Source organism: Oculina patagonica, chromosome 1 (genome assembly GCF_052425735.1).
Source record: "Oculina patagonica isolate OP01 chromosome 1, crgOcupat, whole genome shotgun sequence".
NCBI classification, from domain to species: Eukaryota; Metazoa; Cnidaria; class Anthozoa; order Scleractinia; family Oculinidae; genus Oculina; species Oculina patagonica.
In genome coordinates this window covers 9,463,949-9,491,411 of record NC_135758.1, presented here as the reverse complement: position 1 = coordinate 9,491,411, position 27,463 = coordinate 9,463,949, and the positions used below count along the sequence as shown (strand labels likewise).

Here is a 27,463-nt window from a genome sequence, read left to right as displayed (position 1 = left end):
TACCGGTTTATTATTAACTGTTGACGCGGTTGCAAAATACCCGGCTTCCAATTCCAGCGGTAAATCTGCATTTATAATAGCTGGGAGTTTGGGGTGTTTTTTGGTGATGTTGTTGGGGGGGGCGGGGTGCCTTCGTATCCTCTTTTCTTCTCTGACACAGTGGCCTGAATTTGGAACAAAAGAGCTCATCTGTTAATAAGCATAATGCGAGCTGATTTCGAAATAAACATGGCTTTACGTTTGTGTCAACAGTAATTCAGAATAGCGTTCGAAGAAGGCGTGACTTAGTCGCAGCATGAAGAGCGTAATAACAGTGGAGCTAACACGTTTTCCTCATTGAATTGAAATGAATGTCAAATCAATTCTTTTTAGGACAAGTTAAAAGAACGCCTATTTATAGATTGTGCCCTTTAATTAAGTTATATAATTAATTCATTTGGCGATCAGATTAAAAGCAATGAATAATCCACGAAGTCCATTGCTAAGCACGAGAGACACGGAAATTTGTTTCAGAAGCATTTATGCATAGAAATACCGGTTTATTATTGACTGTTGACGTGGTTAAAAAATACTCGGCTTCCAGCAGTTGGGAGTTTGTGGTGTTTTTTTTGTTTCGTTTCCTCAGAAACGATACGGTATTATTTTGGATTCGAGGTGAACTATTTACACAGTGAAGGCTTTTATCCAATCAGGAGAACGCTCGCAACCACAAAGTAAAAAGGGTTGGCCGAAGGCAATTAATTTCGTAAAAGCATGTTCTTCAAATATCGGAAAGATAATCCTCAGCATGACCAAAAAATGTTGAGATTCCTTAGGCTGCATTCATTATGTATCCTACAGGGGGGGGGGGGCAGAGTATTTTAGGGGGGTTCTCAAATTTTTAGAGCAAAAAAAGGGGGATATGAAAATTGTTAAATATCTACTGGGGGGATGCTTAGTTTTTGTAAGATTCTGTCTAGCTTTTGTAATAGTTTTAAAAAAGTCAAAAAAGAAATGATAAGTACAGCAGCTTCTTTCAAGGATTGTAAGCAACAAGGGTACCTCTATTATTCTGAGAGACTACAGTAGCTATTTGAAGTTTTCAAGTAGTGTGCCTGGCCTGTAGATGTAATGTTTCGATACAGCATAGAAAGTAAAACATCTAAAATGGAAACATTAAATGCAACCTCAGTCTAAGCAGTGCAACTTTATTGAATCAATGAATGCAAAAGAAAACAATGTAATTCAGTGCACAGTTTTATGAAATTGAACAACAAATGTGCACTTAAATGTTCAATGAAAGGATACGAACAATATGACTGGAAAAACTATCGCGTCCACGTTTGAAATTATGAACAAGCTATACGTCAAAGAACTTAACAAATATTTAGACCGTCATAAACTTTCTCTCCTTGGGATGAAAAATGATAAGATAAGGAGAATAATGGCACATGTCGCACTTGAGAGAAATGATGCTGAACGGCAGGAAAATTAGGGTGAAGAGGATGGCAACAGCGGAGATGAATCCGTGGATGAGTGTGATAGTGAGAGTGATGATGATAATAAGGGTGTTGCTTTTGTCGTCAAGAGTGACAGTGAAACGGAGGTTCCTGTCAAGCTTTTCTGTTTGTTGTTTTCGTGTTTTCTATTGTTATTTTGCAGTTTTTGATATTCACCTCTGAAAATTATACTAAAACAATTATTCGCCTCAGGCTCAGTGATTATTGTTGAATAATCCCCTCGACTTCGTCTCGGGGATTATTCAACAATAATCACTTCGCCTTCGGCGAATAATTGTTAATATTATAGGAAATTAACGATACATGTTATTAACGCAAATTTCAAAAATTCGCGTTAATGTTATTGATGGTAACTTTTTTATTATAAGGATTGAACCAGAACCTTTCTTGAATTCGCGTTAATTTTATTACGCGTAAATTTTGTTCGCGTTGTTAAAATGCTTCGTTATATTCCTATAATAAGAGAGTGTACTATTATACAGATATTTATTTTGATATTTCTTGTGAGGGAGGAAGGGGGGGGGGGAGGGGGTATTCATTTTTCGGCTGATTGCATGGGGGGATTATGAAAATTTGTATGGACCTTGGGGGGATATAAAAAAACGAGCCGCTGAAAAAAAAATCCTCTGCACCCCCCCCCCCCCCCCCCTGAAGCATACATAATGAATGCAGCCTTACAAATACAAATATCCGACGACTGCAATGGTTTAAGGTATGATTAAAGCGATGTATTGGAAAAGAAATTAGAGTAAGCTCTTTTAGCGTTTAATTGAAAAGTAAACATTCTAGCGATTTTCTTAAACGGAAGAAAACTTCTACCAATCAGAGTGTTTGCAACGCAAACAAAAGCTTGATGACATGGCATATCCGCCGTGTTTGCTCGCACGGAAGGGCTACCGTGCCCCGAAAACGGGCAAGTTGATTGAAGAGAAGGGCATATGTGCAGGAGAGCTACAAAGTTTTTTTACTTCATGTAACGGATTAATGTATAAATGTGTATGGGAAAATTCACGGCATCTTCGACGTCACAAGCCGCGCGAATACACGCAAAATTGCGTGGGCTCTCGCGTGGACGTATCCGGAGTTGCGTGATCAGTGTCACGTGAATCACGAAAACATTCGAGTCGGCACGAAAAGTTCAGAACGAAAAAGAAGACAGTCAAGTTCTGTTAAAACATCAAATTTCGTATGGATAGTTTCGTATAGCAAGCTGTGCAACTGCCATGTCGAACAACATTTATCACCTTGATGTAAAGCTCAAGATTAACTACCGCGACTGCTGGATAAGTTTTCTGAGATGAAATTAGCAATATAAACCTTTTTTTGCATTACTCAAAGCCATCGCGGTCTGATCGATACTCCACGGCATCGCCAAAAATGCAAATCGTAATTATCAAGGCTGTTACACTGACAACAGAAGCAACTTGGCTGTGTCTTATTCTGTGGAAATAATTTCATATTTGCCAGAAGAGCGCTTCCAGCGCGGATCGAGACGAACGAGCAAAAAGAAATCCAGTTTTGACTAAATACTTCTGGATATATTCAAATCCCGGTTGAAGATCTGTGTACGGTAGCTTTTTTACACTAATTTGCCCTTGTTGTTTACGTGTCGAAGTTAAGTGACCACACGCATTTTTTGGAAGAAATGGCTTCGAAACAGTGTATTTGTGCTTATCTCTGTTCTTGTCGACTAGGGTTTTGGTTTGTCTAGAGTTTCAGTTGGCATTTATTTGATTTGAGCATGTGCCTTGAGCATGTGATCAATTTAGACATCAATTTAGAGATGTATATAAATCAAGATTTTTGTCAAAAGGTAATAATTTCATCTACGATTATATTGATAGAAACATATTATTTTTTGTAGTTATTTTCTCATTAATAAAAAAAAAGTGTTGGTGAAGGCAAGCTCCCTTTAATTTAACTTTATTTGGAGAGAAAGACACATACTATTTCTATAAGGAGAAATAATAATGTGTTACTTGAACTCTGCCAAACTGTAGCAGGTCTGAGTTTATGCCCCCTTCACATAAAATGGACAGTAGGCGTTAAATGGGAAGTTACTACTGAATATGAAGTTTTTTTATTCTTCATTCGCGCATAAATTCAGCAAATTTAACATACACTAGGATCGAACTAGGACCTCCAAATTAAAATAAACCCCAAACCCACCTCTCCTTAAACATTACGCAATTTACACCCTTCCGCAATCTGGAAACGAAGCACTATTTCTTTTTGAAATAGCTGCTTGATGGTGATGTTGTTGGGGGCGGGGTGCCTTCGTATCCTCTTTTCTTCTCTGACACAGTGGCCTGAATTTGGAACAAAAGAGCTCATCTGTTAATAAGCATAATACGAGCTGATTGCGAAATAAACATGGCTTTACGTTTGTGTCAACAGTAATTATAGCGTTCGAGGAAGGCGTGGCTTAGTCGCGGCAAAAAGAGCGTAATAACAGTGAAGCTAACACATTTTCCTCATTGAATTAAAATGAATGTCAAATCAATTCTTTTTAGGAAAAGTTAAAAGAAACAAATATTTTTCGTCCAGAGTTTTGCAAAAAGAGAGCGGGAGAGCAATTGGCTGTTTTTGTTATCTCGGACTTTTTATTACAGTCGAACCTCTCCATAAGGACACCTCCCTAATACCGCCACCTCTATTACGGACAACCTCCAATGCCCCGACAAAATTCTCATTTATTTTCTTTAAAAGAATCTCCATAATACGGAACCCCTCTTATTCGGACAATGGACACTAAATCTCGGCCTCAGGGAACAAATTCATATAACTTAACCTCTTTATTACGGACACTTCGGTGATCAGGTGAAAACATTTTGTGTTCGTAATGCAATTTCCTACTATGATTTCAAAATCAACAACGTAACGCTTTATTCATCTTAGACCATTTCGGATTTTTGCTTAGTGTTATTTTTTTTTACCTGCAGCATTACGTTGCAGAACATTTCGAGTAACTAAATACTTTCAGCTGTCGATAAAGTCAACTGGACGTCAAAGTGGCGACCTCTATAATACGAACACCTCTCTAATACGGACACTTTGCTCTGTCCCTTCTGTGTCCGTGTTAGAGAGGTTCAACTATATTTCCAATTGAATGCTTACTTTACAATTTAACCCCCTGCGGATAAGTTGAAGTACATCGGTCAAATATAAATTAATGTAACGTTAGTTATTGATAAAACAATAACCAATTCCTCCAGTTTGGGGAATGGGTTATCAATTACCGTAATGATTCGATTTAGCGCCCGGGGCGCTTTTTACTTTTGGCCCTCGAGGGGGGCGCTTATTCGGACAGGGCGCTTATTCGGGACGGGCGCTTATTTATTTCTTGGCACCATGTATCTCATCAGACTGTACAGTGATTGTAGTTCAGTACTATTGTTCATTTGCAGTATTTCATGAACTGTCGGCGAACGGTGAGGAGTTCTGACGTCAGCTTCGTGGGCAGTATCCACAATAGGGGCACTTATAGATGGGGTGCTATGAACGGGGGCGCTTTAGAATGGGGGCGCTTATTGGAATAGGGGCGCTTATTTACAAAACACATTCGAAGGGGGGCGTTTATTCGGAAGGGGGCGCTTATTTGAAGGGGGCGCTAAATCGAATCATTACGGTACTCTTCGTCATGCCATGCCACCCCCTTAATGTGGGAGCGCCCCGCCTCACACAAAAAAACTATGCCCCCCCCATTTATGTAGTTCTCCGCCAGGTCTCTCAATAGGTAGGTTACGAGCCTAGTGGCCCATCAGGCCGGAGCTTATTCCCGTTTCCACAACGTGAAGCGACTACGAGTATTTTTACTCCTCCCGGATGGGATGCTAGTCCATCGCAGGGTTACCTCCCTTCCCGAAGAGCAAAAGATTGACTGGTAATCATTTTTACACCTGGGTGAAGAAAGAGACTATGAGAGTCGAGAGGCTTTCCAATGAACTTAACGCATTGTCCCCCAAAAGGGGAATTTTTACAGGATCTGCTCAACAGCGCCATCTCGAGCAGCTTTCATTTATCTGGCCACTGTCTTTTTCTCTCTCCAGGTTTTAATAAGGCCAGACCTCTATGAGTGGATTTACAATTTATATTAACACTTTTATGAGATTTTTAAATTCCGGTTCGAGCTTTGGGGGGGGGGGGGGGGCTGTATTCTCGTAGTCCTGACTTCACCTAGGTCGGGGCCGGGGGGATAAGGGGGGGGGGGCTCTGTATTCTCATAGTCCCTTCCTTCACCTAGGTCGGGGCCGGGGGATAAGGACATACGTCATGTAAGTCATGACGCATCACGTTGTTGTTTTAAAACATTGTATCAAAATAAATCAAATTTTCATTAATTTATATTTGCCTGAAGGACTCCAACTTATCCCTCGGGGAGGGTGATGTATTTGAATAAAAACGGCAGTTACATAAATGAACGTGGCCTAGCCATTTGAAATTTAACGGCCAAAAAATAAACTTACTGAAAAAAATAACATTTTTTTCTCGTCGATCCTCGATCCCCGACCGATTTCTGATCCCGAATGCCCAATCCCGAATTAGTGATCCCCCATTCCCGCATTCCCGGTTCCCTAGCCCTTAGCCCGGATTCCCGAGCACGAATTCCCGATCCCGGATTCCTGAGCCCGAATTCCCGATCCCGGATTCCCGAGCCCGATCCCGCCCTTCCCCCCGTCCGTCCCCCCCGTCCCCCCGCCCCCCCGCCCGCCCGTCCCGAATTCCAGATCTCGAATTCGATCGAATTCCCGAACCCGAATTCCCAAGCCCGGAGTCCTGAGCCCGAATCCCTGATCGTCAATCCTCGATCGTCGTTTTATGTTTTCCAGGAAACCACAGTTTATGCCCAACGGGCGAATCAATACACTGTTACGTCTTTACCGTCGCCTGCGTCCGCCATCTTACTTGACCGCGCGGTAAAGAAACCGAAGACTCTGGGTCGAGATCGACCCACGATACCGATTAACCTAATTTAAGGGCAAAGTGATTATCATAATTTTGGTCTCGATCCGGGGTCTCGATATGATATGTTGAAAATATCGATGTAAATTGGCGAATTCTACCTCGTTACCAGTTTGTGATTCGGTAGAATCTAAATCAAACTTCACTTTACAGGTAGGTCTCGTTAAAGTTTTCAATTTGATGCAGGGATTTGAGATCCTGTGTCCGGCTAATTGTTTCCGTAAGCGAACACAAAATTACCGATTCAAATACGATCGAGGCTAATATTATTGGGTTTTTCCTTTGGGGTGTCCGCTTATGGGAGATAAGAAACAAAAGAGAAGTCTAAATTGTGCCCCTTGAAAGTGTTCGTGGCCGCTTATGGAAATAAGCGCTTTTCGAAACCCATATTTCACCGTATTAAAATACGAGGAAATATGGGTTTCGTCATTTCCTTTCGCCGGTGTTTGTTTTTCTCCCTGAAGACTTGAATAACTGAGATTAGTTAGGCATTAGGATAACAATCATAAGGCAGAATTTCTAAAGAGTCCTAGCTTAAGTCATCTCTTTAGTAGTATGCTTTTATGGTAGCTGTAGCTAACCGGTACCAGAAGTGGATTTCGTGACACGAGAGGCGATGCTGTTGTCACGTTTCTGTTAGATTATATTTGTTACATGTGTAAAATGTATTTTACTGGCTTGAAACTCGTTTGGCTGAGGTTTCGAGCAAGTCACATTGATTTCATTGATTTGTATTGTACGGCTGCCTCAGACATAGGCGGCCCAAATTTTAAGCTGTGATTTAAGTCAGGCAGTCAGGCAGTCAGGCAAGAGCATATAGGGAAGATATTTGTTTACAAACATTGTCTTTGTTATATAAATGTCCAACAATTTGAACAGAAGAACTTTCTGTTTCGCCAGCCAATAGTTTTCTGGTTGGCACATTAATAACAATAGGTGACGTCAACAATATCTTTGCTATTGCGTAATTGCAGATAGCGGTCACGGCGAATATGAGCTAACATGAGAGAGCAGGAAATACGAATTTCAAATAAACAAATGAAGTGCACAGACAGCAACTAATAGACAGTGGAAGTAGCATAAGGCATTTTTATTAACGATTTTCTAGTATAATTTACTGTCTCCTAAATCAAACTGTAAATTTTCCAAAAATATGCAAACTCTTTAATATTTTCACCGTGACCTCTATTACGCAATATGATCAAACCTGTTAGCTTTTATATTTCGGTCTCTCTATCATAGGAAGCTGTAAATAACTGGATAATAATAAGTCAACAACAAAATGGGAATGACCTTGAAAACTATACTAGATTATCTAGTCCGTAATTAACAAAGAATGGAGTAAGTAAAGGATGGAACACATTTTAGCTGAAATGTTTCTCCCTGGTTCCTGGAGCTTTGCCCCAGTTTACCCAATTTGTATCCGTGTTCGTCTGGCTCTTGTCTTACTGGGAAGTTTCTTCAGTTTTATTTCAGGTTATCGCCTTTGCCCTTTTGGATCGAGAAACTGAACACAGTAAGTGTATAGCCATTGTTTTCAATGTTACATTTATACTTAAGATTTGCATGAATTTCGTGACTGATTTTCGCCAGGGTACGAGTGCTAACAGTAAGTCACGCGCAAAAATGAAGTCACGCAATTTGGACGCTTTTCTTTTTCGAATGTTCTCGATCTCTCCAGCGCATCTTAGCAATAATAACGTTTGACAGAGCAGTAAACTCGAACAACTTGCAAATTAAAATCAAGTTGCCATGTTTTAACTGGGTTTTGAAGTTCTCGATTTCGTCCATGACAAGTTTGAGTTTTAATTTTTCGTGAAATAGTCTCCTGGTGGTACGAGGTTAGAACCCAGGAGAACCTACCAGATTATCCAAGTATCAAATTTGCCGACTTTGTGCCTCCTCATGCCCGCGCAAACAATAACAACAACAACGACGACGACGACGCCCCAATTGAGGGTCCTGAAAGGGGAGGGGGGGGGGGGGGGAATAAAAATCCCATTACCCAGCCCAAATTTTTCCCAATCCAATTCCCAGCCTATTGTTTTCCTGAAGTTTCCAAACTCCATTCCTAGTTCTATTGTTTTTTGTTTGTTTTTTTGCTTGTGATTCCCAGTCCCAGTGACCCAAATCCAATTTACCCAGTGAAAATTTGCCCAAATGCCAGTTCCCAGTTTTACCCTTCAGGCCCCTAACAATTCTTAGCGCCCTCCTATCAATTTAAACAAAACATAGCTCGTAACGTTATTTAATTTAAAGTCGTTTGTGATGTCCTCGTTAACAGATCATGGTGCTGTGTCAAGCCCTTCGACTTCATAGAGGAAGCACTATATGTACCAGAAAGGTCCCATTGGCTCATATAATTCGCTTTGTTTCAAATTACAAAATGCAAAGTACCACTAATATCTTTGAACCAATACCAAAAGAGGAGCTGGTGACCAAATTCAAGACGAAGTTACGAGACAGAGAGTTCACCCCAGGCTCCTCAGAAGGTGGCTTTCCAGAATTTCTAGCGGAGCCAAGAGACTCGTTCCCGCTCGGTGTACGCGTCCAAAACCCTAACCATGCCTCCCTTGCTGAACTGACTGCAAGATGTATGGAATTCGTCGAGGAAAATCACCCAAAAACCCCAGCAATTTTGTTCCGTGGTCTGCCGGCTAAAACAGCCGATGACTTCTCAACCATCGCCAACGAAATTCCATGGAAGCCTTTGGTGTATGAGGGTGGGTCAGCGTTTCGCACTCAAGTTGACAAAAATGCTAAAACTTATACCGCCAGCGAAGATCCCATGGAAGTTACTATTGATATGCACAACGAGATGTCTTATCTTGGTAGTTACCCCAAAAAGGTACGTGTGTAATCGTACACTTTTTTTACGAAATGTTATCAGACAGCGAGGAAGGGTCGTGAGGTTATGGAAAGGGCTAATACTAGTCTTGTGTTTTTACTGATTAGAGCGAATTTCTTATGAGTGTCGTAAAATCGAAACCAAACTACCGTAACCACTTTTGCCAATCACATAGGACACAAACTGTTGTGTATTAGGGTTCGAGGTACCACTTTAGAGTACGCTGTGAAACAGGCCAAGGTGCTTACACAACTGCTTTATTAGAACTGAATCAACTAATCTATGTACAATGATATAATGGCATAATCACGTGGCTGCGGTTAAGGTGTGCCAACCAATGATTACAGATTATCTCATAGCTAAGGTATTTATCCAAAATAGGAGTAAACACTACACAGACAATCCAGTGAACCAATTAAAACTCGAAGCAAGCACATGTAGCTGACACGAAGCGCGGGAAGACGTGTGTGAGCGCGTCGCGATTGGTTCATTTGGTTTTACCTCTGATTGGTTGAGTAGATGGCGCAAGATTTTTAAACCAATCACAGAGGTGGTGCAAAACCAATTCCGGATTACTTTCAACACTCAATCTAAAATTACTTTAGAATATAGCCTTTGTCAGATAGAAACTCGAATGCTTTTAAGTCGAATATGTATTCGACTTTTATTTCTCTAGTTGTTTAGCAACTAAATTGTTATAGTAATTACTTCACTAACAAGAAAAAAAAAACATTCAGTTTTTGGCCGTGTCATTTAGGAAGGTTTTTAAAGCCATCCCCGTCCTCTGTCAAAGCCAATCAGTTTCGAAGCATACTGGATATACTGTTAGTCGCCTAAATGGGATTGTAGTCCCTAACCTCAATGAAATAGCTACTAATTAATAGTTGTTCTTTCTTAGCTTTTCTTTTACTGCTTGAAAGAGGCTGATGATGGTTGCGGTGGCGAAACACCGTTGGTCAAGAACAGCGAACTTCTATCCAAACTGGATCCTGAAGTCGTGAGGAAGTTCGAAGAGAAACAAGTGCGATATGTTCGCTATATGCCTGACAAGTCACACGACGATTATATGAATTGGCAGCACCTTTTCACCACCGAGAGTAAAGAGGTACTTTTTTTTACTTGACGAAAATTTGCCCTTGCTAGTACCTTGATTCTTAAAAAGATGAATGCTTGATTTACTCCTAGCTGCAGGGCCGTAACTCAGACGTTTGCCATAGACGAGGCAAGATCTTGCTAGTGGGTTCCCAACCTCCTTCCCAGGGCTTTTCCCTTGGTGATTAGAAAAGTTTGAAATCTGGAAGCTACGAATATCTTTTTAAGACATTTTTCACGAGGTATTTCTTGAGAAAAATCAATCCTGTTCAACTGGGGATAATTTTCTCAACAAAACATATTTTGTTTTAAATTTTGGGTAAAAATTTAGACGAGGCAAGTGCCTCGTCTTGCCTCTGCCTAGTTACGGCCCTGAGCTGGCAAAACATATCACATACTGATGTCTCGCAAATATATGCATCATGCATAGCCCATTTACTTTACTTTCATTTCAAGCATTTATTTATACAAGTAACTTGCTATTTAGACCCGTACCCCTCCATTTCGTTTCGCATGTTACGCGTGCTCATTTTACGTAAGTCACGCGTCACGCATTATTCCTCCAATTCCATCGCCTAAATCACGCATTGTTTCCCAGAAGCTAACACACGAGGGAGTCGAGGAGTCACTAGGTTCGTGTTAATGCATCGAACTTTGAACTGTAAAAATTAAAACCTTATCTTTGAAGTACTTTCCCAATTTTTTGCATATTTCTGTCGTTTGACCGCGGTCGGGGCGAACTCTCCCGACAAGCTTAGGGGGGACGTCGCCGGGAACGAATGGGGACGAGTCGGCTTAATTTTCAGAGAATTTTATTATCTTCGGGTGAAAATAGAGAATGGCCATCGTTTAAATATATCCAATTTTGTTAGTTTAGTCCCCAGGGCCTAGACCGGTTAGGTGGGGACCTGGGGATAAGGTTGCATCGTCTCGAAGTTAAAGATTTCTGTGTTGTTTGATTTTACAGGAAGCGGAGAAAAAAGCTTTAGAGAAAGGGTACCATGTCACCTGGAATTCAACCCAGGATTTATTTTTGTGGCAAAACAGATCGGTCTGCATACGTCATCCGCTGACCGGAAGTAAAATCTGGTTCAATCAAGCCACAGCAATGCACAGCTCCTACTACCAGGCGATGCCAACTTTTATCGGCAAAGGGATCCCCGATGATAAATGCCCCTCCACCACGTGTTATGGAGACGGAAGTGCGATTGAACCGGAAGTGATACAACACATCCGGGCAACTTTTTGGGCATGCGCAGTTGGCTTTCAGTGGCGACCTGGAGATTTGTTGGCGCTGGATAACTTGGCCGTTCAACATGGACGAATTGGGTGGACTGGGGAGAGAAAAATACTTGCATATCTGACATTCTGAACGTCCCTCACTCTCGTCCCATGAGACTTTGTTTCGTAGGTCAGTGCCTCAGTGGTAGTCCAAACAAGCGGCTCCTAGAGACGAAAATGGTGGACTTAATGGACAAGACACATCGTGGGATCATTTTGTAGGTTTAAATAAACGCTAAGCGTTTTAATGAGTTTTTAGTAGATCAAATTTTGAAAGTCATCAATAATTCACTAACGGAAAACAAAGGAACTAAGCTGATTTCGTCCGAATTTGCACAAGATTGTGGTTCGATTTTCTCTGCCGAAGTCATTCGTATCTCTAAAATATCGAAAACATATAACTGAAAAACAAACAAACAAACAAACAAACAAACAAACATGCAAACAAAACATTATTCTGTTCAGGAAACGTTAATAGAGACAAGTCGTTATGAATCCTCTCTCCTCCGCAGAGGCCTCTTATTTTTCGTACGGGCTGCGAAATGGGGAGAGGTGAAAAGTAAGCGCGCGCAGCCTGGAGAGAATCGAAACGAAAGCTCGCGGGTCACACTGTCGTCCCCCGCGCTCCCCCTATTTTTCATTTTTGGTGTCTTTCGCCTTACCCCACTGAAGGAGCTTCTGCGGAGGAGAGAGTTATAAATCCCAGTAATCGTTAAAGGAACCTGAAGAAAAAAGGATAAGATTTATGTTGAAAGGTCTACACACTTACGTTACCGTAACGTTTCCATTGGCTAGTTGCTAAAACCTATCGTATTTTGTGCACCCTTAAGGCAACAAAAACGAAGACAAACAAATTACAAAGAATTTTACAGGGCTTCATAACCATTTTCTTCTTCTAAAGGTTAGGGTTAGTAGTATTAATTTTAGGGGTAGTCCATTTTAGGGTAGTCGATCCGTCCATGGACTCGGGGATAAGTTCTTTGACCACAACCGGCCCGGTCTTGAACATTGGGTTTAGAGATTCCCGTTGAAGACGAGGGTTTGTAATTCTAATACAACATGGACACGAATCCTTTAAATGAATTTTACCAAACGCCTAGCTTTAGGGTTAGAGTTAGTAAGAGTAGGTGGTTCATTTTAGGGTAGTTCATGGAGCAGTTGGAGGTTAGATATCTCCATTTAAGACGTCCCTTCAGTAAAGTTATTTTGATTTATGCAATTGATCTTCTAGTACATGTATTATAGTGGTTGAAATTGATAAGTATTTTTATATGACCGGACAACCGTACACTATATACCATGAAGTTGTCATAACTATATAAATATATTATAAAGAAAATTATTGAGTATATTATTTTATACCAGTAGTAATGAGGTCGTTGTGAAAGGATGGTACTGGTACTGTTGCCACAGTACTAGTAGCATGTTTTGTTGGCAAGAGGTTGCTGTTTGGTCACTTGCCTCACACAATGTGTGGCCTGACTGATGACCAATTGCAATCACTGCTATAAGCTCTCTTCTAGAATGATTAGAAGCATACATATGGAACAGGTATCCCCAGCAAGGGCGAAACGGATGTACACGCCTGCATTCTGGTTTTGAGCGATAAACCTAACTGTAGTGCGATGTTGAAAGAGTTTGCAGTGTCCGGCCTTAACTTTATACCGTTATAGCGTGCGTGGGGGGTAGTTGTAGAAAAGAAAATTAAATGTGTATAGCTAGATGTTTCTAGCTGTAGTAGTTGTTGAAATCATATATTGTTCGTCTCCAGGCTTCACGTTTCTTGTTGTGGCAGCGAAACAAGAGAAAATACCGACTAGACTCGCGCTCGTTCACGCGTTGAATAAGCACACAGTGACAAACACCGTCTGTTTCTAAAATCCCGTTTTAATTGGCAAGTCTAGAGTAACAAAATGATGAAACGTTCCCTGATCCCGGGGGGGGGGGGGGGGACTCCCATATGAGAGTGACGGGGATGCTCGTCGTCTCGCTTAGGGGTATAAATTTCGGACTTTGGGTCTCGCTTAGGGTGTTCTGGGGAAAATGCACGAAAATGACAATATTTTTAGCCGTCAGGGTCTCGTTTAGGGTTGCACACGAAGAAATATACAAATATAAGTTCTTTTTCTCAGAATTTTGGTATCTTTTAGGGGTCTAAAATAGCTTGAGCCACGCCCAGATTGGTCTCTTTTAGGGGTTCTTTTCAAAATTTCCGACGAGCATCCCCGTCACTTTAATATGGGAGTCCCCCCCCCCCCCCGGGTCCCTGATGTGGCCACTTAAATACAAATCTTACTGTTCATAGTTTAATATGGCATATCGCAAAACTCTAATACCCAATAAATATACTTTATATTTCTACAAATAAAAATTAAACTTGATAATATACATCTATGTAGCTGGAGAACAAAATAACAAACAAAAAAGCAAATTTTACATCGGTGGTATAGCTGTTAAAAAAGCAAAATGAAACAAATTAAAACAGTGGAATTTATCTTATAGAATCTTATTGCCTGGTATTTGTTTCACGGTTTTCCGTAAGGTCACTCTACACTCTATTTTTAAAAGTTTTTTTTTTTTTTTTTGATAAGGTTGTCGAGGCTAAGAGAGGACAAAAATTTACGAACATACTAAGAACGAGACCAAGAAAATGGTAAATCAGTTTAAAGGATGCATCAAATGAGTCTACAGTATAAAACAAGACAATTAACATTTGTACAAATCCCACTTTGGAACCAATGTCATCACGTGACAGTGACATGCACGTGTGCGTGTACAATTCGGATACATTTCAGAGCGATTTACTGCAATGTCACTGTTTTCAAATTAGGAAAATACGAACATGTTATGAATATTTCAGGTTCAAAACTGTCTGAAAGTTAAGAACGTTTAGCCTCTGCCCTCAAATAAAGTTATTATATTAAAAAAAGGAATGAATTGCATTGAAAATGCTGAACTCAAAATATATATAAAAAACTCTCTTCAGCCAAAAGCTTAAATTGTTAATGTGAGAACAAATGATCAAATAAGCTCATCTTTTAGAAATTTTGGCAGCCACATCATGGCCAAAACGGGTGATTTACTTTTTGTAAAACTCAGAAAAAAAAGAACGTCTATTTTTGGACTAAACTAAATAGTTGTTTTTCGTAAAAACACTGTAAGAAGATACCTAGTTTAAATAGTTACTTTTACTTGTTACCAAATTCTAATGTGTAATAAATACACTCTATCTTCTTTTACAATTAATTAAATAACATCGATGTGACATTGTATACTTAACATTCTCAAACTTTAAATATATAGCGCCCTACATATTTAGTCAATAAGATTAAGTTGTACCATTACGGTAGTGGTAAAAATATCAGCTAGTTAATAAGTTTCATTTTAGGCAACTGTACATCACTGAAAAATAAGCGTTGTTTTGAGATAACGGGGTCTTCTTTACAAGTAGAACATATGCATAAAATATTTCTCCGATTACCAAATTTAGAACTCCACGCTAGAAGAATATTGTTCAATTTCACATTTTATCTGGGCCAGAAATCTGAAAACGCGAGCCTTAAGTCTTCTCTAAAAAACTAGCTTTGCTTCTTTTTTTTTTCTTTTGTTACCCAATCACATTTTCGCACACTACAGTAGAACCTCGATTTAACGAAGCTCCATATAACGAACGAAGTCCTCGGTATAACGAACGATATTCTTCGCCTCAGTAGTAGTAAAATATATGATAAAGAACCCCGATATAACGAAATCTCGTTATAGCGAACTTATTTTGCCAGTCCCTTAGCCCTTTGTTATATCGAGGTTCCGCTGTAACGCGTTTTCACTGATGTACTTTTGTCGATGCGTTTTTATTGTCAACACCGATACAATCGAAACACGGCGTTCTCAAATGCCTCCGTTTTAGCTGTCTACACAATCTCGTCCCCAGAGGCCGCGATCCTTCTGGTCTGCGTCAGGGATCGGGACCTCTGGGCTATTCTGAAAGCCCGCCGCAAAGGCGTCTGAATCTGATTGGCTGTTGAAAACTTGTTCGTTTCACCACAATCTCCGGCGCACGCGCATAATCAAACCGGAACCAGGATTTCCTGGTTTCGGTTTTGATTCGTCCAGAGCTGTTGAGTTTCCCGACCGCTGGTGAAGGGGAACACAGGCTCTGGGAACGAGATTGCCGGCTACACTGATACAAATGCTTCGCACTATGAACGGCGTTTCCAAATGTATACGTTTTCGATGAAAATGATGAGTGTTTTCGATCAACGAAACACGTAGCAGGGTGGACGATAGGCAAAAACGCATTTGCAAAAAGGCATAAGTGTGGACGGAACAATGAGGTCCACGTAAACCGATTCACTACATTCACTTCCGCTTCCGCCAGGATGTCCCGGATGAAAACACGGGATTCAGTTCAGGACGTCTGACGCCGCGAGCTGGGGGCCTGGGTGGGAGACTCTCATCACTGTTAACACCGGACGTGGGAGGTCTGGGAGCTTTTGCAGACGCGGAACTTTTCCTTCTCGCACCCAGTGGACTCCTGATTAGGTTTGACGAGTAGAGACTGGGGCTAGATTGAGTGCGATTCATGGGAGGGTGGGGACGGAGATGGTAAGGTGTCATACTGATATCCACCGTGTGCACAGGCTGGTTAGGCAAGTGGTATTCCTGTGGAAGAAATGAAAAAAAAAATATTGTCAAGAACAGTCGAGTAGAGGTGGAAAAGCCAAAATAAGTACTTCGATTTCAGGTTCCTTTCTTCGCGATTGGTGTTATTCCGAAATTTTCTGTACATGCTCCAGTGATAATTATTTTGTTAGCGCGTGCCTTTCCAAGGTGATAGTCTCTATCTCATTTCATTTCTGCAAGTTTTGGGGTTACCCATGAAGTTTTTTTTTCCTTGACACGATTGAGCTTCAAAGGTGCGTGTTTGTCTGCTATTTCAGAGAATAGACGTTCCCATAGGACAACAGCATCCTCAATATTTTCCATGCAACTAACAACTGACCACGGCACTTGATTAAGATCATCGACAAACGCCTTCTTATTATAATTCTTGAATGAACGATATTCAAATTTCCTATTTGAAATTTCCTAGGTGGGTTATTATTATTTTAATAATCCCTAGCTACGAAAGCTAGAAATGAAATGCTGTGTTGGTCAAGCGGTAACCAAAGTAAACAAAAAGAAGATAAAAATCAGGTAAAATATATATGTGATAATGTCTCTGATGGGAATTTGTCATTAAAAATTCTCAAACTCATTATTGATTCACCAAGTTAAAACAAAGAAAATTATAACGGTGGAGGAGGTTTGGATTCCCGGTCTTAATTAGCATAGATTTTTACGAAGTCATAATAAAACAACATCTAGCCATGTTCAGTACTGTCATAAAGTAGAGGGAGGCTTATATCCAGGGGGGGGGGGGGGGCATATAACCGGATGTGTTTTTTTTTGTTTCTAGGAAGATGGTTCTATAACCAGGGGGGCTTATAAGCGCGGGGGGGGGGGGGGGGGGCATATAACCGGAATTTTACGGTATTACTTCAATCTAATCTGGGGACACCATTTCGATATAACTTACAGTCCATTTCCGTCATACGCACACGACTGCTGTACTGCACCTCCAAGGTACAATTCAATGATATATACATGACGCACAAGTCAAACATATCACCCACCACATCGAAGGATGTATGACGTAACATTCTGGCTGGTCTTTTCTCTCTTCTCAAATGTCCCACCGAGCTTCCGTGAGTTAGCAGGGGGGCTGTAGGTAAGCCGACTGGGTCTTGAACCCTTCGCATCCTCGTGTTGATGATGAAGCCTTAAACTTTCAAGAGATCCACTTCTAAGAGCAGATGCGATGTCTTGCGAGACAAGAGCACTTTCTGTACTGCTATGCTGTTCAGAGCAAGCTCTTGTTCTTGTTACAAGACTATCCATGCTCTTAATAACCGGCTTCTCTTCCGTTACGCAAGCTGTCGTTAAAGTTTCGCTTTTGCCGTTCAACGCTGCAAAACCATTATCAATGTCATCATTTTCTTTGGACGGGTGGTCCAGGTTAGTTTTCTCAGTTAGTTGTTTCGATTCCAAGATTTCAGTAGATGCTGATGTTGTCGGTTCTTTAAGTGAAACCTCACGTAAAAGATCGCTAACAGTTGATACTTCGTGATCCCTTGTTAAAACATCACTTATCCTTGAAGTTTCGTGGCTTATGTCAAAATGTTTATTGATAGTAACAGGGGCTAATTTATTGCCAAAATCCTCATTAGTCTTTCCTGCTTTAGTATCTTCACGTGATGTTCGTAGGTTTGAACTGACAGCTGGTTTTTCTTCATTCATTACTTTAATCACATGGTTAGTTTCCTCTTCAGTTTTACTATTCTCAATCACTGCAGGTTTCTCTTCTAAACCATTTTCTACCACTGGATCGAAACATTTCGTGTCACCCACAGCCCTACTGTCACAACCATTATTTTCGTCTTCTTCTTCATCGTGGTAATCTTCACCATCACCATTTTTGTCGCCATAGAATTAACCTGCTCATTGTTGTGTTTCACTGAGTTTTTTTCTTCAGCATTCACGACTGTCTGGTTTGATTCGCTTCTTGCCTGATTTTCATCGATGATTACATCGCTAGTCTCTCTGTGATAGTTGAACGGTTGTTCGTTATCAATGGGGCTAATAACAGGCGCCAGATTGTCTTCAGAGGACCTCTCACTAACAACAGCTTTGTTTTCCTTGATTACATGTATTTCAATCTCCTGCTCATTGTGCATGGGAATTTTCACACTATCAGAAATGCTTCCCTCAACTGCAATCGCAGCACTACTTGTGGTTATTTCAGGTTTTTCCTCGTGTATTTCCTTTATCTTACTTCTCTGATCGGCTTTAACCACACATGCCACGTGCCAGGAACCGCAAGAAACCTGCAAAACAAGTTAAACACATAAAATCTTTGTGTACGTGCAAGCTTTTATTTTTCGAAATGTCTCCTTCTTCTTACTCAGTCGTTTATGACATAATCAAGGCGACAAGTTACTAGACGTACATGTAAGTGTCCGATTTATATACTCGGAAAAAATATACTCATTAAGTTCACTTGCTTCACTTTGCGATCAAATGTGATGCACGTTGGACTTGATAGTGATAGGCCAATGAATTTCAAGTTGCATTTTGCCTCTGTTTCAAAACGAAGCACCAGTCCGGGCCTTCTTTTGAAATAGGGACAGAAGGAAACCTATCGTTTACTTGGCGGGATGCAAGGCTCTGTTAGGTATATGACACAACGCAAGAAAGTGCAAAGCTCTTTGGAACGTATCTTATTTCATGCGTTTTGAGGCGTTTGGGCCATAAAATTATGGTAGTAAAACTACTACTGGTATTACAATTTTAAATTGTAAATCTTCACACTGTCACAGTAACTAACCTTCAAGGCTTTCCACACTCCCAGAGGAACATGGTATGGCTCAAACTGGAAAAACCTGCTGCTTTCGTCATCACGGATAACCTGACTTGCATTTTTGCCCCACAGATATAACTCGCCATCCTCTACAGAAACAATAACACAAAAGTTTGTAACTTTTCATATGAAGTGATTTAGTCTGCTCGAAGCGTTCGGTTAGTGCGTAAAACGGAGAGTAAGAAAAAAGGCAAGGAGTTTGGGGCGACTAATTAATATTCGCCGTTCGTTCTTCGCGCTGCTGAACGCCTGGATTATGCTGGACATTTCTCATTTCTCTCGAGATATACACTGTACATACAGACGCGTCTCGTTTCTCTCAAGTCGCGTCTCTATTCTCTCGAGGCAAGTCTATTTTCGCTCGAGACGCGTCTCGTTTCTCTCGAGACGCTTCTTGAAAACGAGACGCGTCTGGTTTCTCTCTGAGCCGCGTCTCGTTTCCCTCGAGACAATGTCTCGAGAGGTGCTTCTCTCGAGACAAGTCTATTTTCACTCGAGACGCGCTTTGTTTCTTTGGAAATGTCTCGTTTTGTCTCGATACGATTCTCGTGAAACGTTTCATTACTCGCTTGAGTAGCCTGCGATGACCAATCTTGTTTCTGACGTGGAATATTAGCCTGTTCAGGCGTTCGGTTAGTTAGGGAGCAACTAATCGAACGCCTGAACAGGCTAGTGGGATATCATCAAGAAACACAACGACTTGACTGAAGGGACTTTATCTCCTCGCAAGCTGTTTAAAAGCTCATGAACACGTGATGCATGATGCGCGCGAGCCCGAACTGCATACACTTGCCGCAGTAAGTTGACTAAGTTGTGTCTAAGTTAAAGTACATGACTGTGCATGGTACTATTTATCACAGTTGACCACAGTCTGCCGTATCAACTTGCTGTATGACTAACTGCCATAAAGAATAAAAGAGGTCAATTATCAGACATTATCTCAAGTCAACATGTTCGCCACTGTAACATACCAGTAACTGCAGCAGAAGTGTTTTCACCAACAGACACATTGAGCACTTTTCCTGGAAGAAGACTTGAATTCAATTCTTTTGGTTTGCTGAGAAACTTCACAGATTTTCCATGCCCCAGTTGACCCTAAAATTTATCATACATATATTACACAGAACTGTGGCATTTATACGCTAAATGCAAATACAGTGGGACCTCCAGTAAATTTGACACCCTGGCTTTGCAACACAAAAGTGCCTGTTTACACTGTAGGAGATTTTCTTACGCTTGTGGAGGGAGGGGAGGGGGTGTTGCCTTATCCCTATTATTACAATGTAGTTTGATGACAGCATCCCTTATCGCTAATCTCTAAAATTACCAAGATTGTGACCCTTACTGAATATTGTTTTCTTATCTCTAAATCTAAACTGATTATCTGTTATTCCTGCGATAACTTATAGCAATAATAATAATGCCCGAATAAATTAAAAATGGCTGAATAATACAGTAACTCCCTAATTAATTAATAACGTCCAATAATTTTATTATGACAAAAATTATAATAATTATTTTGTTAATTCCTTTGTGCAGAGTTTGTTTACAGTGTATGTGGAATAACTTTGGAGACACGATAAGGATGATGTGCTATTACAGAAAAAAAAAATAAAACAGATAAAATATCACAACCTTGATTACATTTTTTCTTACCTCAAAATTGTTACCCCATGAATATACATTGCCACTTGATGTAAGAATCATGGAGTGTGAGTCACCACCAGCCATATCCACTATGCTGTTTTCTTCACTGCATGAGTAGACACAGGAGGGCGACAAAACATCTGTTTTGAAGCCACAGGCTTTGCTGTATCCCCAGACATACACACTGCCATGAACTACATATATTAACACACACAAAGACATTATGTCACACTAATCTTCTGCTACCAATACATGTACATGTTTAATTGTATGGCTATTTTATAATTTCCTGTAAATTCAGTGTGGGTAAACAGTCAGACATGTCGCTCAGTGCTCTAGGCTATGTTTACACAGGACCAGTTCCAAATGGATCCCAATGGAAGCGTTCTGAAATAGGCCTTCTGTTTACAAGGGGCCATTCAGAAGCTGGTTTGGAAAAGATCCAAATGGACGCGGGGAGAGAGAGAACCTGGGAACAAGGTTGCCAAATGGATTCAAAACTGGTGTAAAATGCAGGTCAGTTTTGGATCCATACCATAACAGTTCCGGAAACAACCAACAAAGTACCAGACCATGTTTAGATGGAACTGTTTGGAACAGCTCTGGATTGGCTCCAAACGATTGCAGGTAATCAAAAGATAATCTGGTCCGGTTTGGTTCAGAATGGTTCTGGTTCAGTCCCATGTAAACATAGCTTTAGATTCTATCCTTGTTCAGCAAATTTTTGAGATTTAGCCCAAAAACACTACCAGTTGTCTACAATGTTCTGTCTTGAATTAATAACTTGGTCAGGATTGGTTTATAACCTTTGTGCAAAAATTAAAAAGTTAACTGAGCAACAACTAATCAGAGATAACCAACAGCAATACTAAACGCTGTCTGTAAGTCATCAGTGAAGATCTCGCTCCACATTAAAACTCAGCCATCTCTTTAGTGGCAAACAAGTAGAGTATGTGAAGAGAGATAAATTGAAGGAGCAAGGGCAAGAAACGCACATCGAGTTTTGGCCAAATTGAAAATTGTCACAAACAACTCCAAATTTCGCACCCAAGTTCATTTTAGTGTGCTAAACATTGATCTGCATTCAAATTGGCTGGATCTAGCTTCGTTATTCAGAAATTACGTATGCAAAGAACAAAGGCGTTTTGCAAAGCTTACGTTCTCCACAGTCAGCTAGCAGTATGAGTTTTTCGACACATCGCGTGTAAATCTTTCCTTCTAGCGTTATTTAACTGTCCGGGGAGGTTGAAAAACGTGTCAGAGCCATGCTTTTAGTTTCTAGCCGCCAGATTGAGGATTCGCTTTAAGAAAAGGACTGGATAACACATTGTGACGCGATGTCACCTGATAGGTGTCATGTGAGAGGAAAGAGAAAAAAATGGCCGTTTGTTCCTGAAAATCAAAGCCTTTGGTTAGTTTTAGCGTAAGTGCGGCTGCCAGGTGGTTGAAAGACATCATTAAATACGTAAGTTAAAAGCATCGCTCGAAGAACTGAGGGATGTTCCTGCCTTTGTTGTGTACAACAGCGCTGTTTAGCGCTCCAGAACAACGTTGCACAAACCAAGGTAGTTTTGAGCCTGGCAGAATAAAAGCCTAAAACGAGAGTTGCTTGCCGGGAACTTTGTCAAGGCGAGTTTTGCAGTGTCCGCTTGGATGCTGCGCGACAAAGTTGCCGAGAAGTGACCTGGTTTTAGACTTATAAGATATTTGTGTGTGCCCGGAGCGCTACCTCCCGTCGCAAATTTGTTTTCGCTACCTCATTAAATATGCACGTATGGATCGGTCAAAAAGTGCGTGCGATCTTGTCTTGATTACGCGCGCAGGGTCTTGTAGATCTAGATTGTGTGATGTAATAATGTAAGGATAGGAGATGGGAGAGCAAACAGTGCTTTACTGAAAGCAAAAGCAAGATGTAATTGGAAAACCAGCAGAATGTGATTTTGCTGAGCACGCTCGCCATGCCATTTACTTGGCCTTCCTTAAATCGGATCAACGGCGCGCGTGTCACAGAAGTTGACTGTTGTGCAGGCGCTTTATCGAGAAAAATTATCAAAATAGTGTTGCCCCAAACAACAAAAAACAGCTAACCGCAAGCAGGCTGCAGTGAAAGCTAACCGCAAGCAAACTGGAGTGAAAGCTTACGGCAAGAAAAGCGCGATCTTAGGGTTAAGGCCGACTCGGATCTTAACCCTAACTTGAAACGCTAACCTTAACTTGATTTTGAAACCCTAACTTAAAACGCTAACCCCAACCCTGAGCCTCGGGGTTCGCTTTTGCCTTAGGGTTAAGCGCTTAAACCCTAATTTGGAACGTTAACCCTAACCTTAGGGTTAGAGTTGTTTGAGTTATAGTTTGATCCTTAAAACGTTTGCTGGTTTCATTGTTTTAAGGAACAAAAGGGTTCCTTTGTTTAACGTTTGTCAAAGAAAATTCCTTAATATGCCGCCAGCAAAAACCTTGTCTTTTTGCATGTGTTATTTTTCGAAAACGAAGGAAAGACCAGCAAAATTAAATACAGGGCAGTGTTGAGCACACGTAAACGAACTTGCGTGTGAAATTTGGAGTTGTTTTTGACAATTTTCAATTTGGCCAAAACTCGATGTGCGTTTCTTGCTCTTGCCCCTTCAATTGTAAATTACATTTACTAGATTAACTGCCTGGTTCCCTTATTTCTAATTTTGGACCCTTACCAGTATGCAAAATGGTAAACAAAAAATAAGGGGAGGGGTGCCTTGCCCCAAGCCCCTCACCAATTTTCCAACCACCGTTTTTTTACTCTTATCCTGTTTTTCACACTGTTCCCCAACTAACTGAATGCCCGGAACATGCTATGATTGAATCAGTTTTATGGGAGCTCTCTTGGTACAAAATCACCAAAAAAATTGCAACGTATAAATAAGCCACCACCGTTTTCATAGCCCTGATATACCTGCGTACATACAATATGATTCAGAAAATACCAGTCTACAATTCTAGTGTACATGCATGCAGTGTATTAATAAAACTAATAACTAACAGGTTTTTTTTTATATCTACATTGTTCATGTTGTTATGAATTAAATAAATACAATCACAGTACATACCATCAGCAGCTATGCTGTGACTATTGCCACATGCAATAATTGAGATTGCAGGTAAATCGGGGATGGTCTTAGGACAGATAACATCTACTGTATCACCACATCCAATCTGACCTCTGTTGTTCACACCAACAACAGCGACTTGCCCATTTGTAAACAAAAATACAGAATGACGCGCTCCACAGGCCACTTGAGAAACTGAGCGATGTAAAAGAGTGTCCACAAATATTGGCTGTGACTAAATATACAGATAGTACAATTAATAGTACAAAATTACAATGTCATGAAGAACTACAACTTTAAATTAAATAATGTTGATTTTCAGGTGTATAGTGAGTATATAGTGTAACCCTAAAATATTGACATTCATCCCTCATTTTCAATTATTCATAGCTATCCAGGTCCACACATACATGTACATGTTTACACCTATGCAGTAGTTACACCTACTGAGACACTTGCAGAGAAAATACTACAGGGCATTTGATACATATACAGTACATGTAGGTCGCAGGAAAAAGTCAAATTTTGTGGGAATTTTTTTGGCAAAATTTCGCTGAAAAACGATCAGTAAAAATGGCTGATTTTGCGGGAATTGGAAGTGTTTTTCACCTGGATCAATCTGACTTTGCTCAACAACAGTGCTTAAACAGCACTAATGTGCAAAGCAAAGCCCAGAACACCCCTCAAATATTCAAGATACTGTTGCCTTGCAGGCATTCAGCACCCAGGCAGCTGCACTGTACTATAATAACACTAAACTTGCATGTGACTTTCAGACCAATAAAAAAGGGCAACTGAAACAACCTATCTAAAAAAGGTACAAAATTAAAGAAATTAAAATATAAATGCCTACCTGGTTTTCCTTGAAATCAGGTTTCCTGAAATCATAACCTAACTGAGCACTGTAGTTATTCCCAAAACTGAAGCAGTCTCCATCTTGTGTCCATACCAAGCTGTGTCTTGTTCCGCAGGTGATCCCTCTCAGCTTAGTACCTGACGACACTCCCAGGTGTAGCAGGCGGGGATGAGGGCTGGTTTCTGTGGTACCCACTCCTAACTGGCCACTGTTACTGTTTCCCCAGCTGTAAACCTTGTTATCATCTGAGTGTTACAAACAAATATAATGGCTTGTTGGCAAACCTTGTGCAAAGGTGTCAGGTAAGGTTAAGTCTACATTGAGGCAAGTAGCCCATACTGCCCGAGCTTAGCCCTGTTTGTAAGTTATAGTTTGTGTAGTATTGTACTCCCCCCCTGGATGAGATGCGAGTCCATCACAGGGTTATCCCCCAGCATTATTTTGCTGGTACTCATTTATACACCTGGGTGGAGAGAGGCACTATGAGAGTGAAGTGTCTTGCCCAAGAACACAATGTAGTGACAACCAGGGCTGATCTGACCCAGACTGTGCAATCCAGAGTCCAGCATGCTAGCCACTAGAGGGTGGTGGACAAAACACTGACCCCCAGTCCATGGACTACCCCCATGGACTACCCAAATGGACTACCTAAAATGGACTACCCCTAAAAAATGGACTACCCTTAAAGTACTATTCCGAGTGTGTACCACTTACTGAGCTGTTGTTATACGCACATAATTTGCACTTACGTCTTACCTTGTTTATTTTCAAGCCGTACGTATCCCTCTCGCCGCCATTTTGAATATATTATACTAAATGAACATCCGCTGATCACGAAAGTGTAGACTCAAATCAAGCAATCAATCTTTGGACTCTTAGAGACAGACAAAACAGGCACTGCACTGCACTACAGAAGATCCAAACTTTTATAAATAGTATCAGATAGTTGCTTGAGACGCATCTTAAACATTTGGTGGCCAGAGAAAATTTTTGAATGAATAACTTTGGCAGCGCAGCGAGGAGAACAGAACCGGTAGGCAGACAGATCCTAAGGAAAAAATAGTGCTGAGTCTGGGCATGAGTCTTCGCTTTTTGAGGTCAGCAGATGTATAGTGTAATTCATTCAAAATGGCGGCTAGAGTTGTCGAAAGTAACCGAAGTAAGTGCAAATTATGTGCGTATAACAACAACTCAGTAAGTAGTACACACTCGGAATAGTACTTTAAGGGGTAGCCCATTTTTTAGGGGTAGTCCATTTTAGGTAGTCCATTTGAGTAGTCCATGGGGGTAGTCCATGGACTGGGGGTCAGTGTTTTGTCCACCACCCCACTAGAGCGCCATTCATCCCATTTTGCAAAAAAAAGTTCTTATTTAAAATCATTAGTGTTATTATAACACTCTATCCAAAATTCAAAGTTTAACTGAATTAATAAGTCAGGGTTTATAGTTTGTAGAAGGTGTGATGAAAATTTTTCTGATAATTTGAAAAGTTGAAAGAAAATTAATTTGCACAATCAATTATTTTTGTTTAAATGGTCAATTGCAGCATTTTCTCCTTGCTCTTTTTGCCACACTGAAACAAGCCTAAGGTACGTGAACATATTTCAAGTATTCTGTGGAGGCTGAAAAAAGTCATGCAGGGATGCAAAGTTTCAATTTGTATATTATGTATACATTGTCATTGTTTACTATAATTGGAAAGAAGCAGTGGCAGATACACTGGGGGGGGGGGGGGACGAGGAAGGGAGTCTGAAAAATTTTCAGACAACCTTGAACATGGAGTTTTCGTTCCCTTTGACCAATGGTTGAGAAACAAGTGACTGCACAGTAAGGAATGAAGGCTTGAGGTATGAGATTGATTTTAAGACCTTTCTCTCTTAGTTCCTTGCCATCAAGTAGGGGAGAGGGCCGGATTTAAGACCTTTGGTTTAACACTACTTTTTTCAGTAATGAGGAGTCCCTCCACTAGATGCTGTGATTTCAAACCTGTAAGGACCAGGGTGTGACTTGATCCACAAGCTACATCGACGACCATCCTGTCTTGACCCAGCCACAGGGGACTTCCTACAGCATCACCACAGGGTACATCTTCAGAATGTCCATGACCATGCTGACCAAATTCTCCACAGCCCCACACTATCAGAGGCCCTCCATCAAAGGTCCTCTTTGACTCTAGATCAAGGGGTTGCTCAATAATTATTGTTTCATCTGGAAGTTCTTCATTGTTACTAATTAAGTCATCAGTCTGTGTTTCTTCTGGGCGCTGACTTTCATTCTCCAGAACTGAATTATTCTGAAGCATTTCTCTCCCTGTCGTTGGCCGATTAGGTTGTCAAAGATTACAATCTAAGCTTATCAACAACAAAAACATAAACAAGTTTAAGCTTGCAGGGTTTGAACACGGTCTTTTGAGAACTAATAGTTCCATCATCTGGTAGACTCGTAGAGGGTAGCATAATGCGTTATTTTCAAAGTGATTTGCGATTTGAAGACTCCAGTTTGAGCATCGATGCGGAACTACACGAAGATGCCATCTTAATTCAGCTCCGGTCCGTCCGCTCTTGTTTGAAGTCAATTGGCTTCTATTCTTCCTTGATCGATAATTGGTGTACACAGAAAAGCCAAACAGACAGAAATGAAACAAAAACGAAGATTTTACGAGCAAAACATTTCCTCAACACAAAACAGATTCAGTTCAAGCCGTCCGCCATTTTGCATCAAATGTCAATCATCTCC

General features: G+C 40.7%; 1 protein-coding gene and 1 pseudogene across 2 annotated transcripts; one reads left to right on the top strand and one right to left on the bottom strand.

Annotated features, from left to right (window-relative positions):
• Nucleotides 1-6,484: 6,484 nt before the first annotated feature.
• On the top strand, nt 6,485-13,865 carry LOC144656275 (dapdiamide synthesis protein DdaC-like). Its single transcript, XM_078516511.1, has 5 exons — nt 6,485-6,614; nt 7,927-7,977; nt 8,746-9,309; nt 10,208-10,414; nt 11,369-13,865. Exons 3-5 carry the CDS (start codon nt 8,749-8,751, stop codon nt 11,771-11,773), a joined length of 1,173 nt encoding a protein of 390 aa, XP_078372637.1. The 5' UTR covers nt 6,485-6,614; nt 7,927-7,977; nt 8,746-8,748; the 3' UTR covers nt 11,774-13,865.
• Nucleotides 13,866-14,017: 152 nt separating this feature from the next.
• On the bottom strand, nt 14,018-27,440 carry LOC144656644 (uncharacterized; annotated as a pseudogene). The gene is made up of 8 exons (XR_013571342.1): nt 26,714-27,440; nt 24,725-24,972; nt 23,872-24,106; nt 20,798-20,982; nt 20,113-20,236; nt 19,109-19,230; nt 17,358-18,608; nt 14,018-16,344 (listed from the first exon to the last, which is right to left on the bottom strand). The product of XR_013571342.1 is annotated as an uncharacterized LOC144656644 (transcript).
• Nucleotides 27,441-27,463: the final 23 nt, after the last annotated feature.

What these genes read in the sequence shown, in the direction of transcription:
- LOC144656275 (XM_078516511.1), top strand. Translation starts at nt 8,749, where the DNA reads ATGGTGCTGTGTCAAGCCCTTCGACTTCATAGAGGAAGCACTATATGT. An exon ending in TTGGTAGTTACCCCAAAAAG is followed by an intron (nt 9,310 to 10,207) that starts GTACGTGTGTAA and finishes GTTCTTTCTTAG; the next exon opens with CTTTTCTTTTACTGCTTGAA. An exon ending in TCACCACCGAGAGTAAAGAG is followed by an intron (nt 10,415 to 11,368) that starts GTACTTTTTTTT and finishes TTGATTTTACAG; the next exon opens with GAAGCGGAGAAAAAAGCTTT.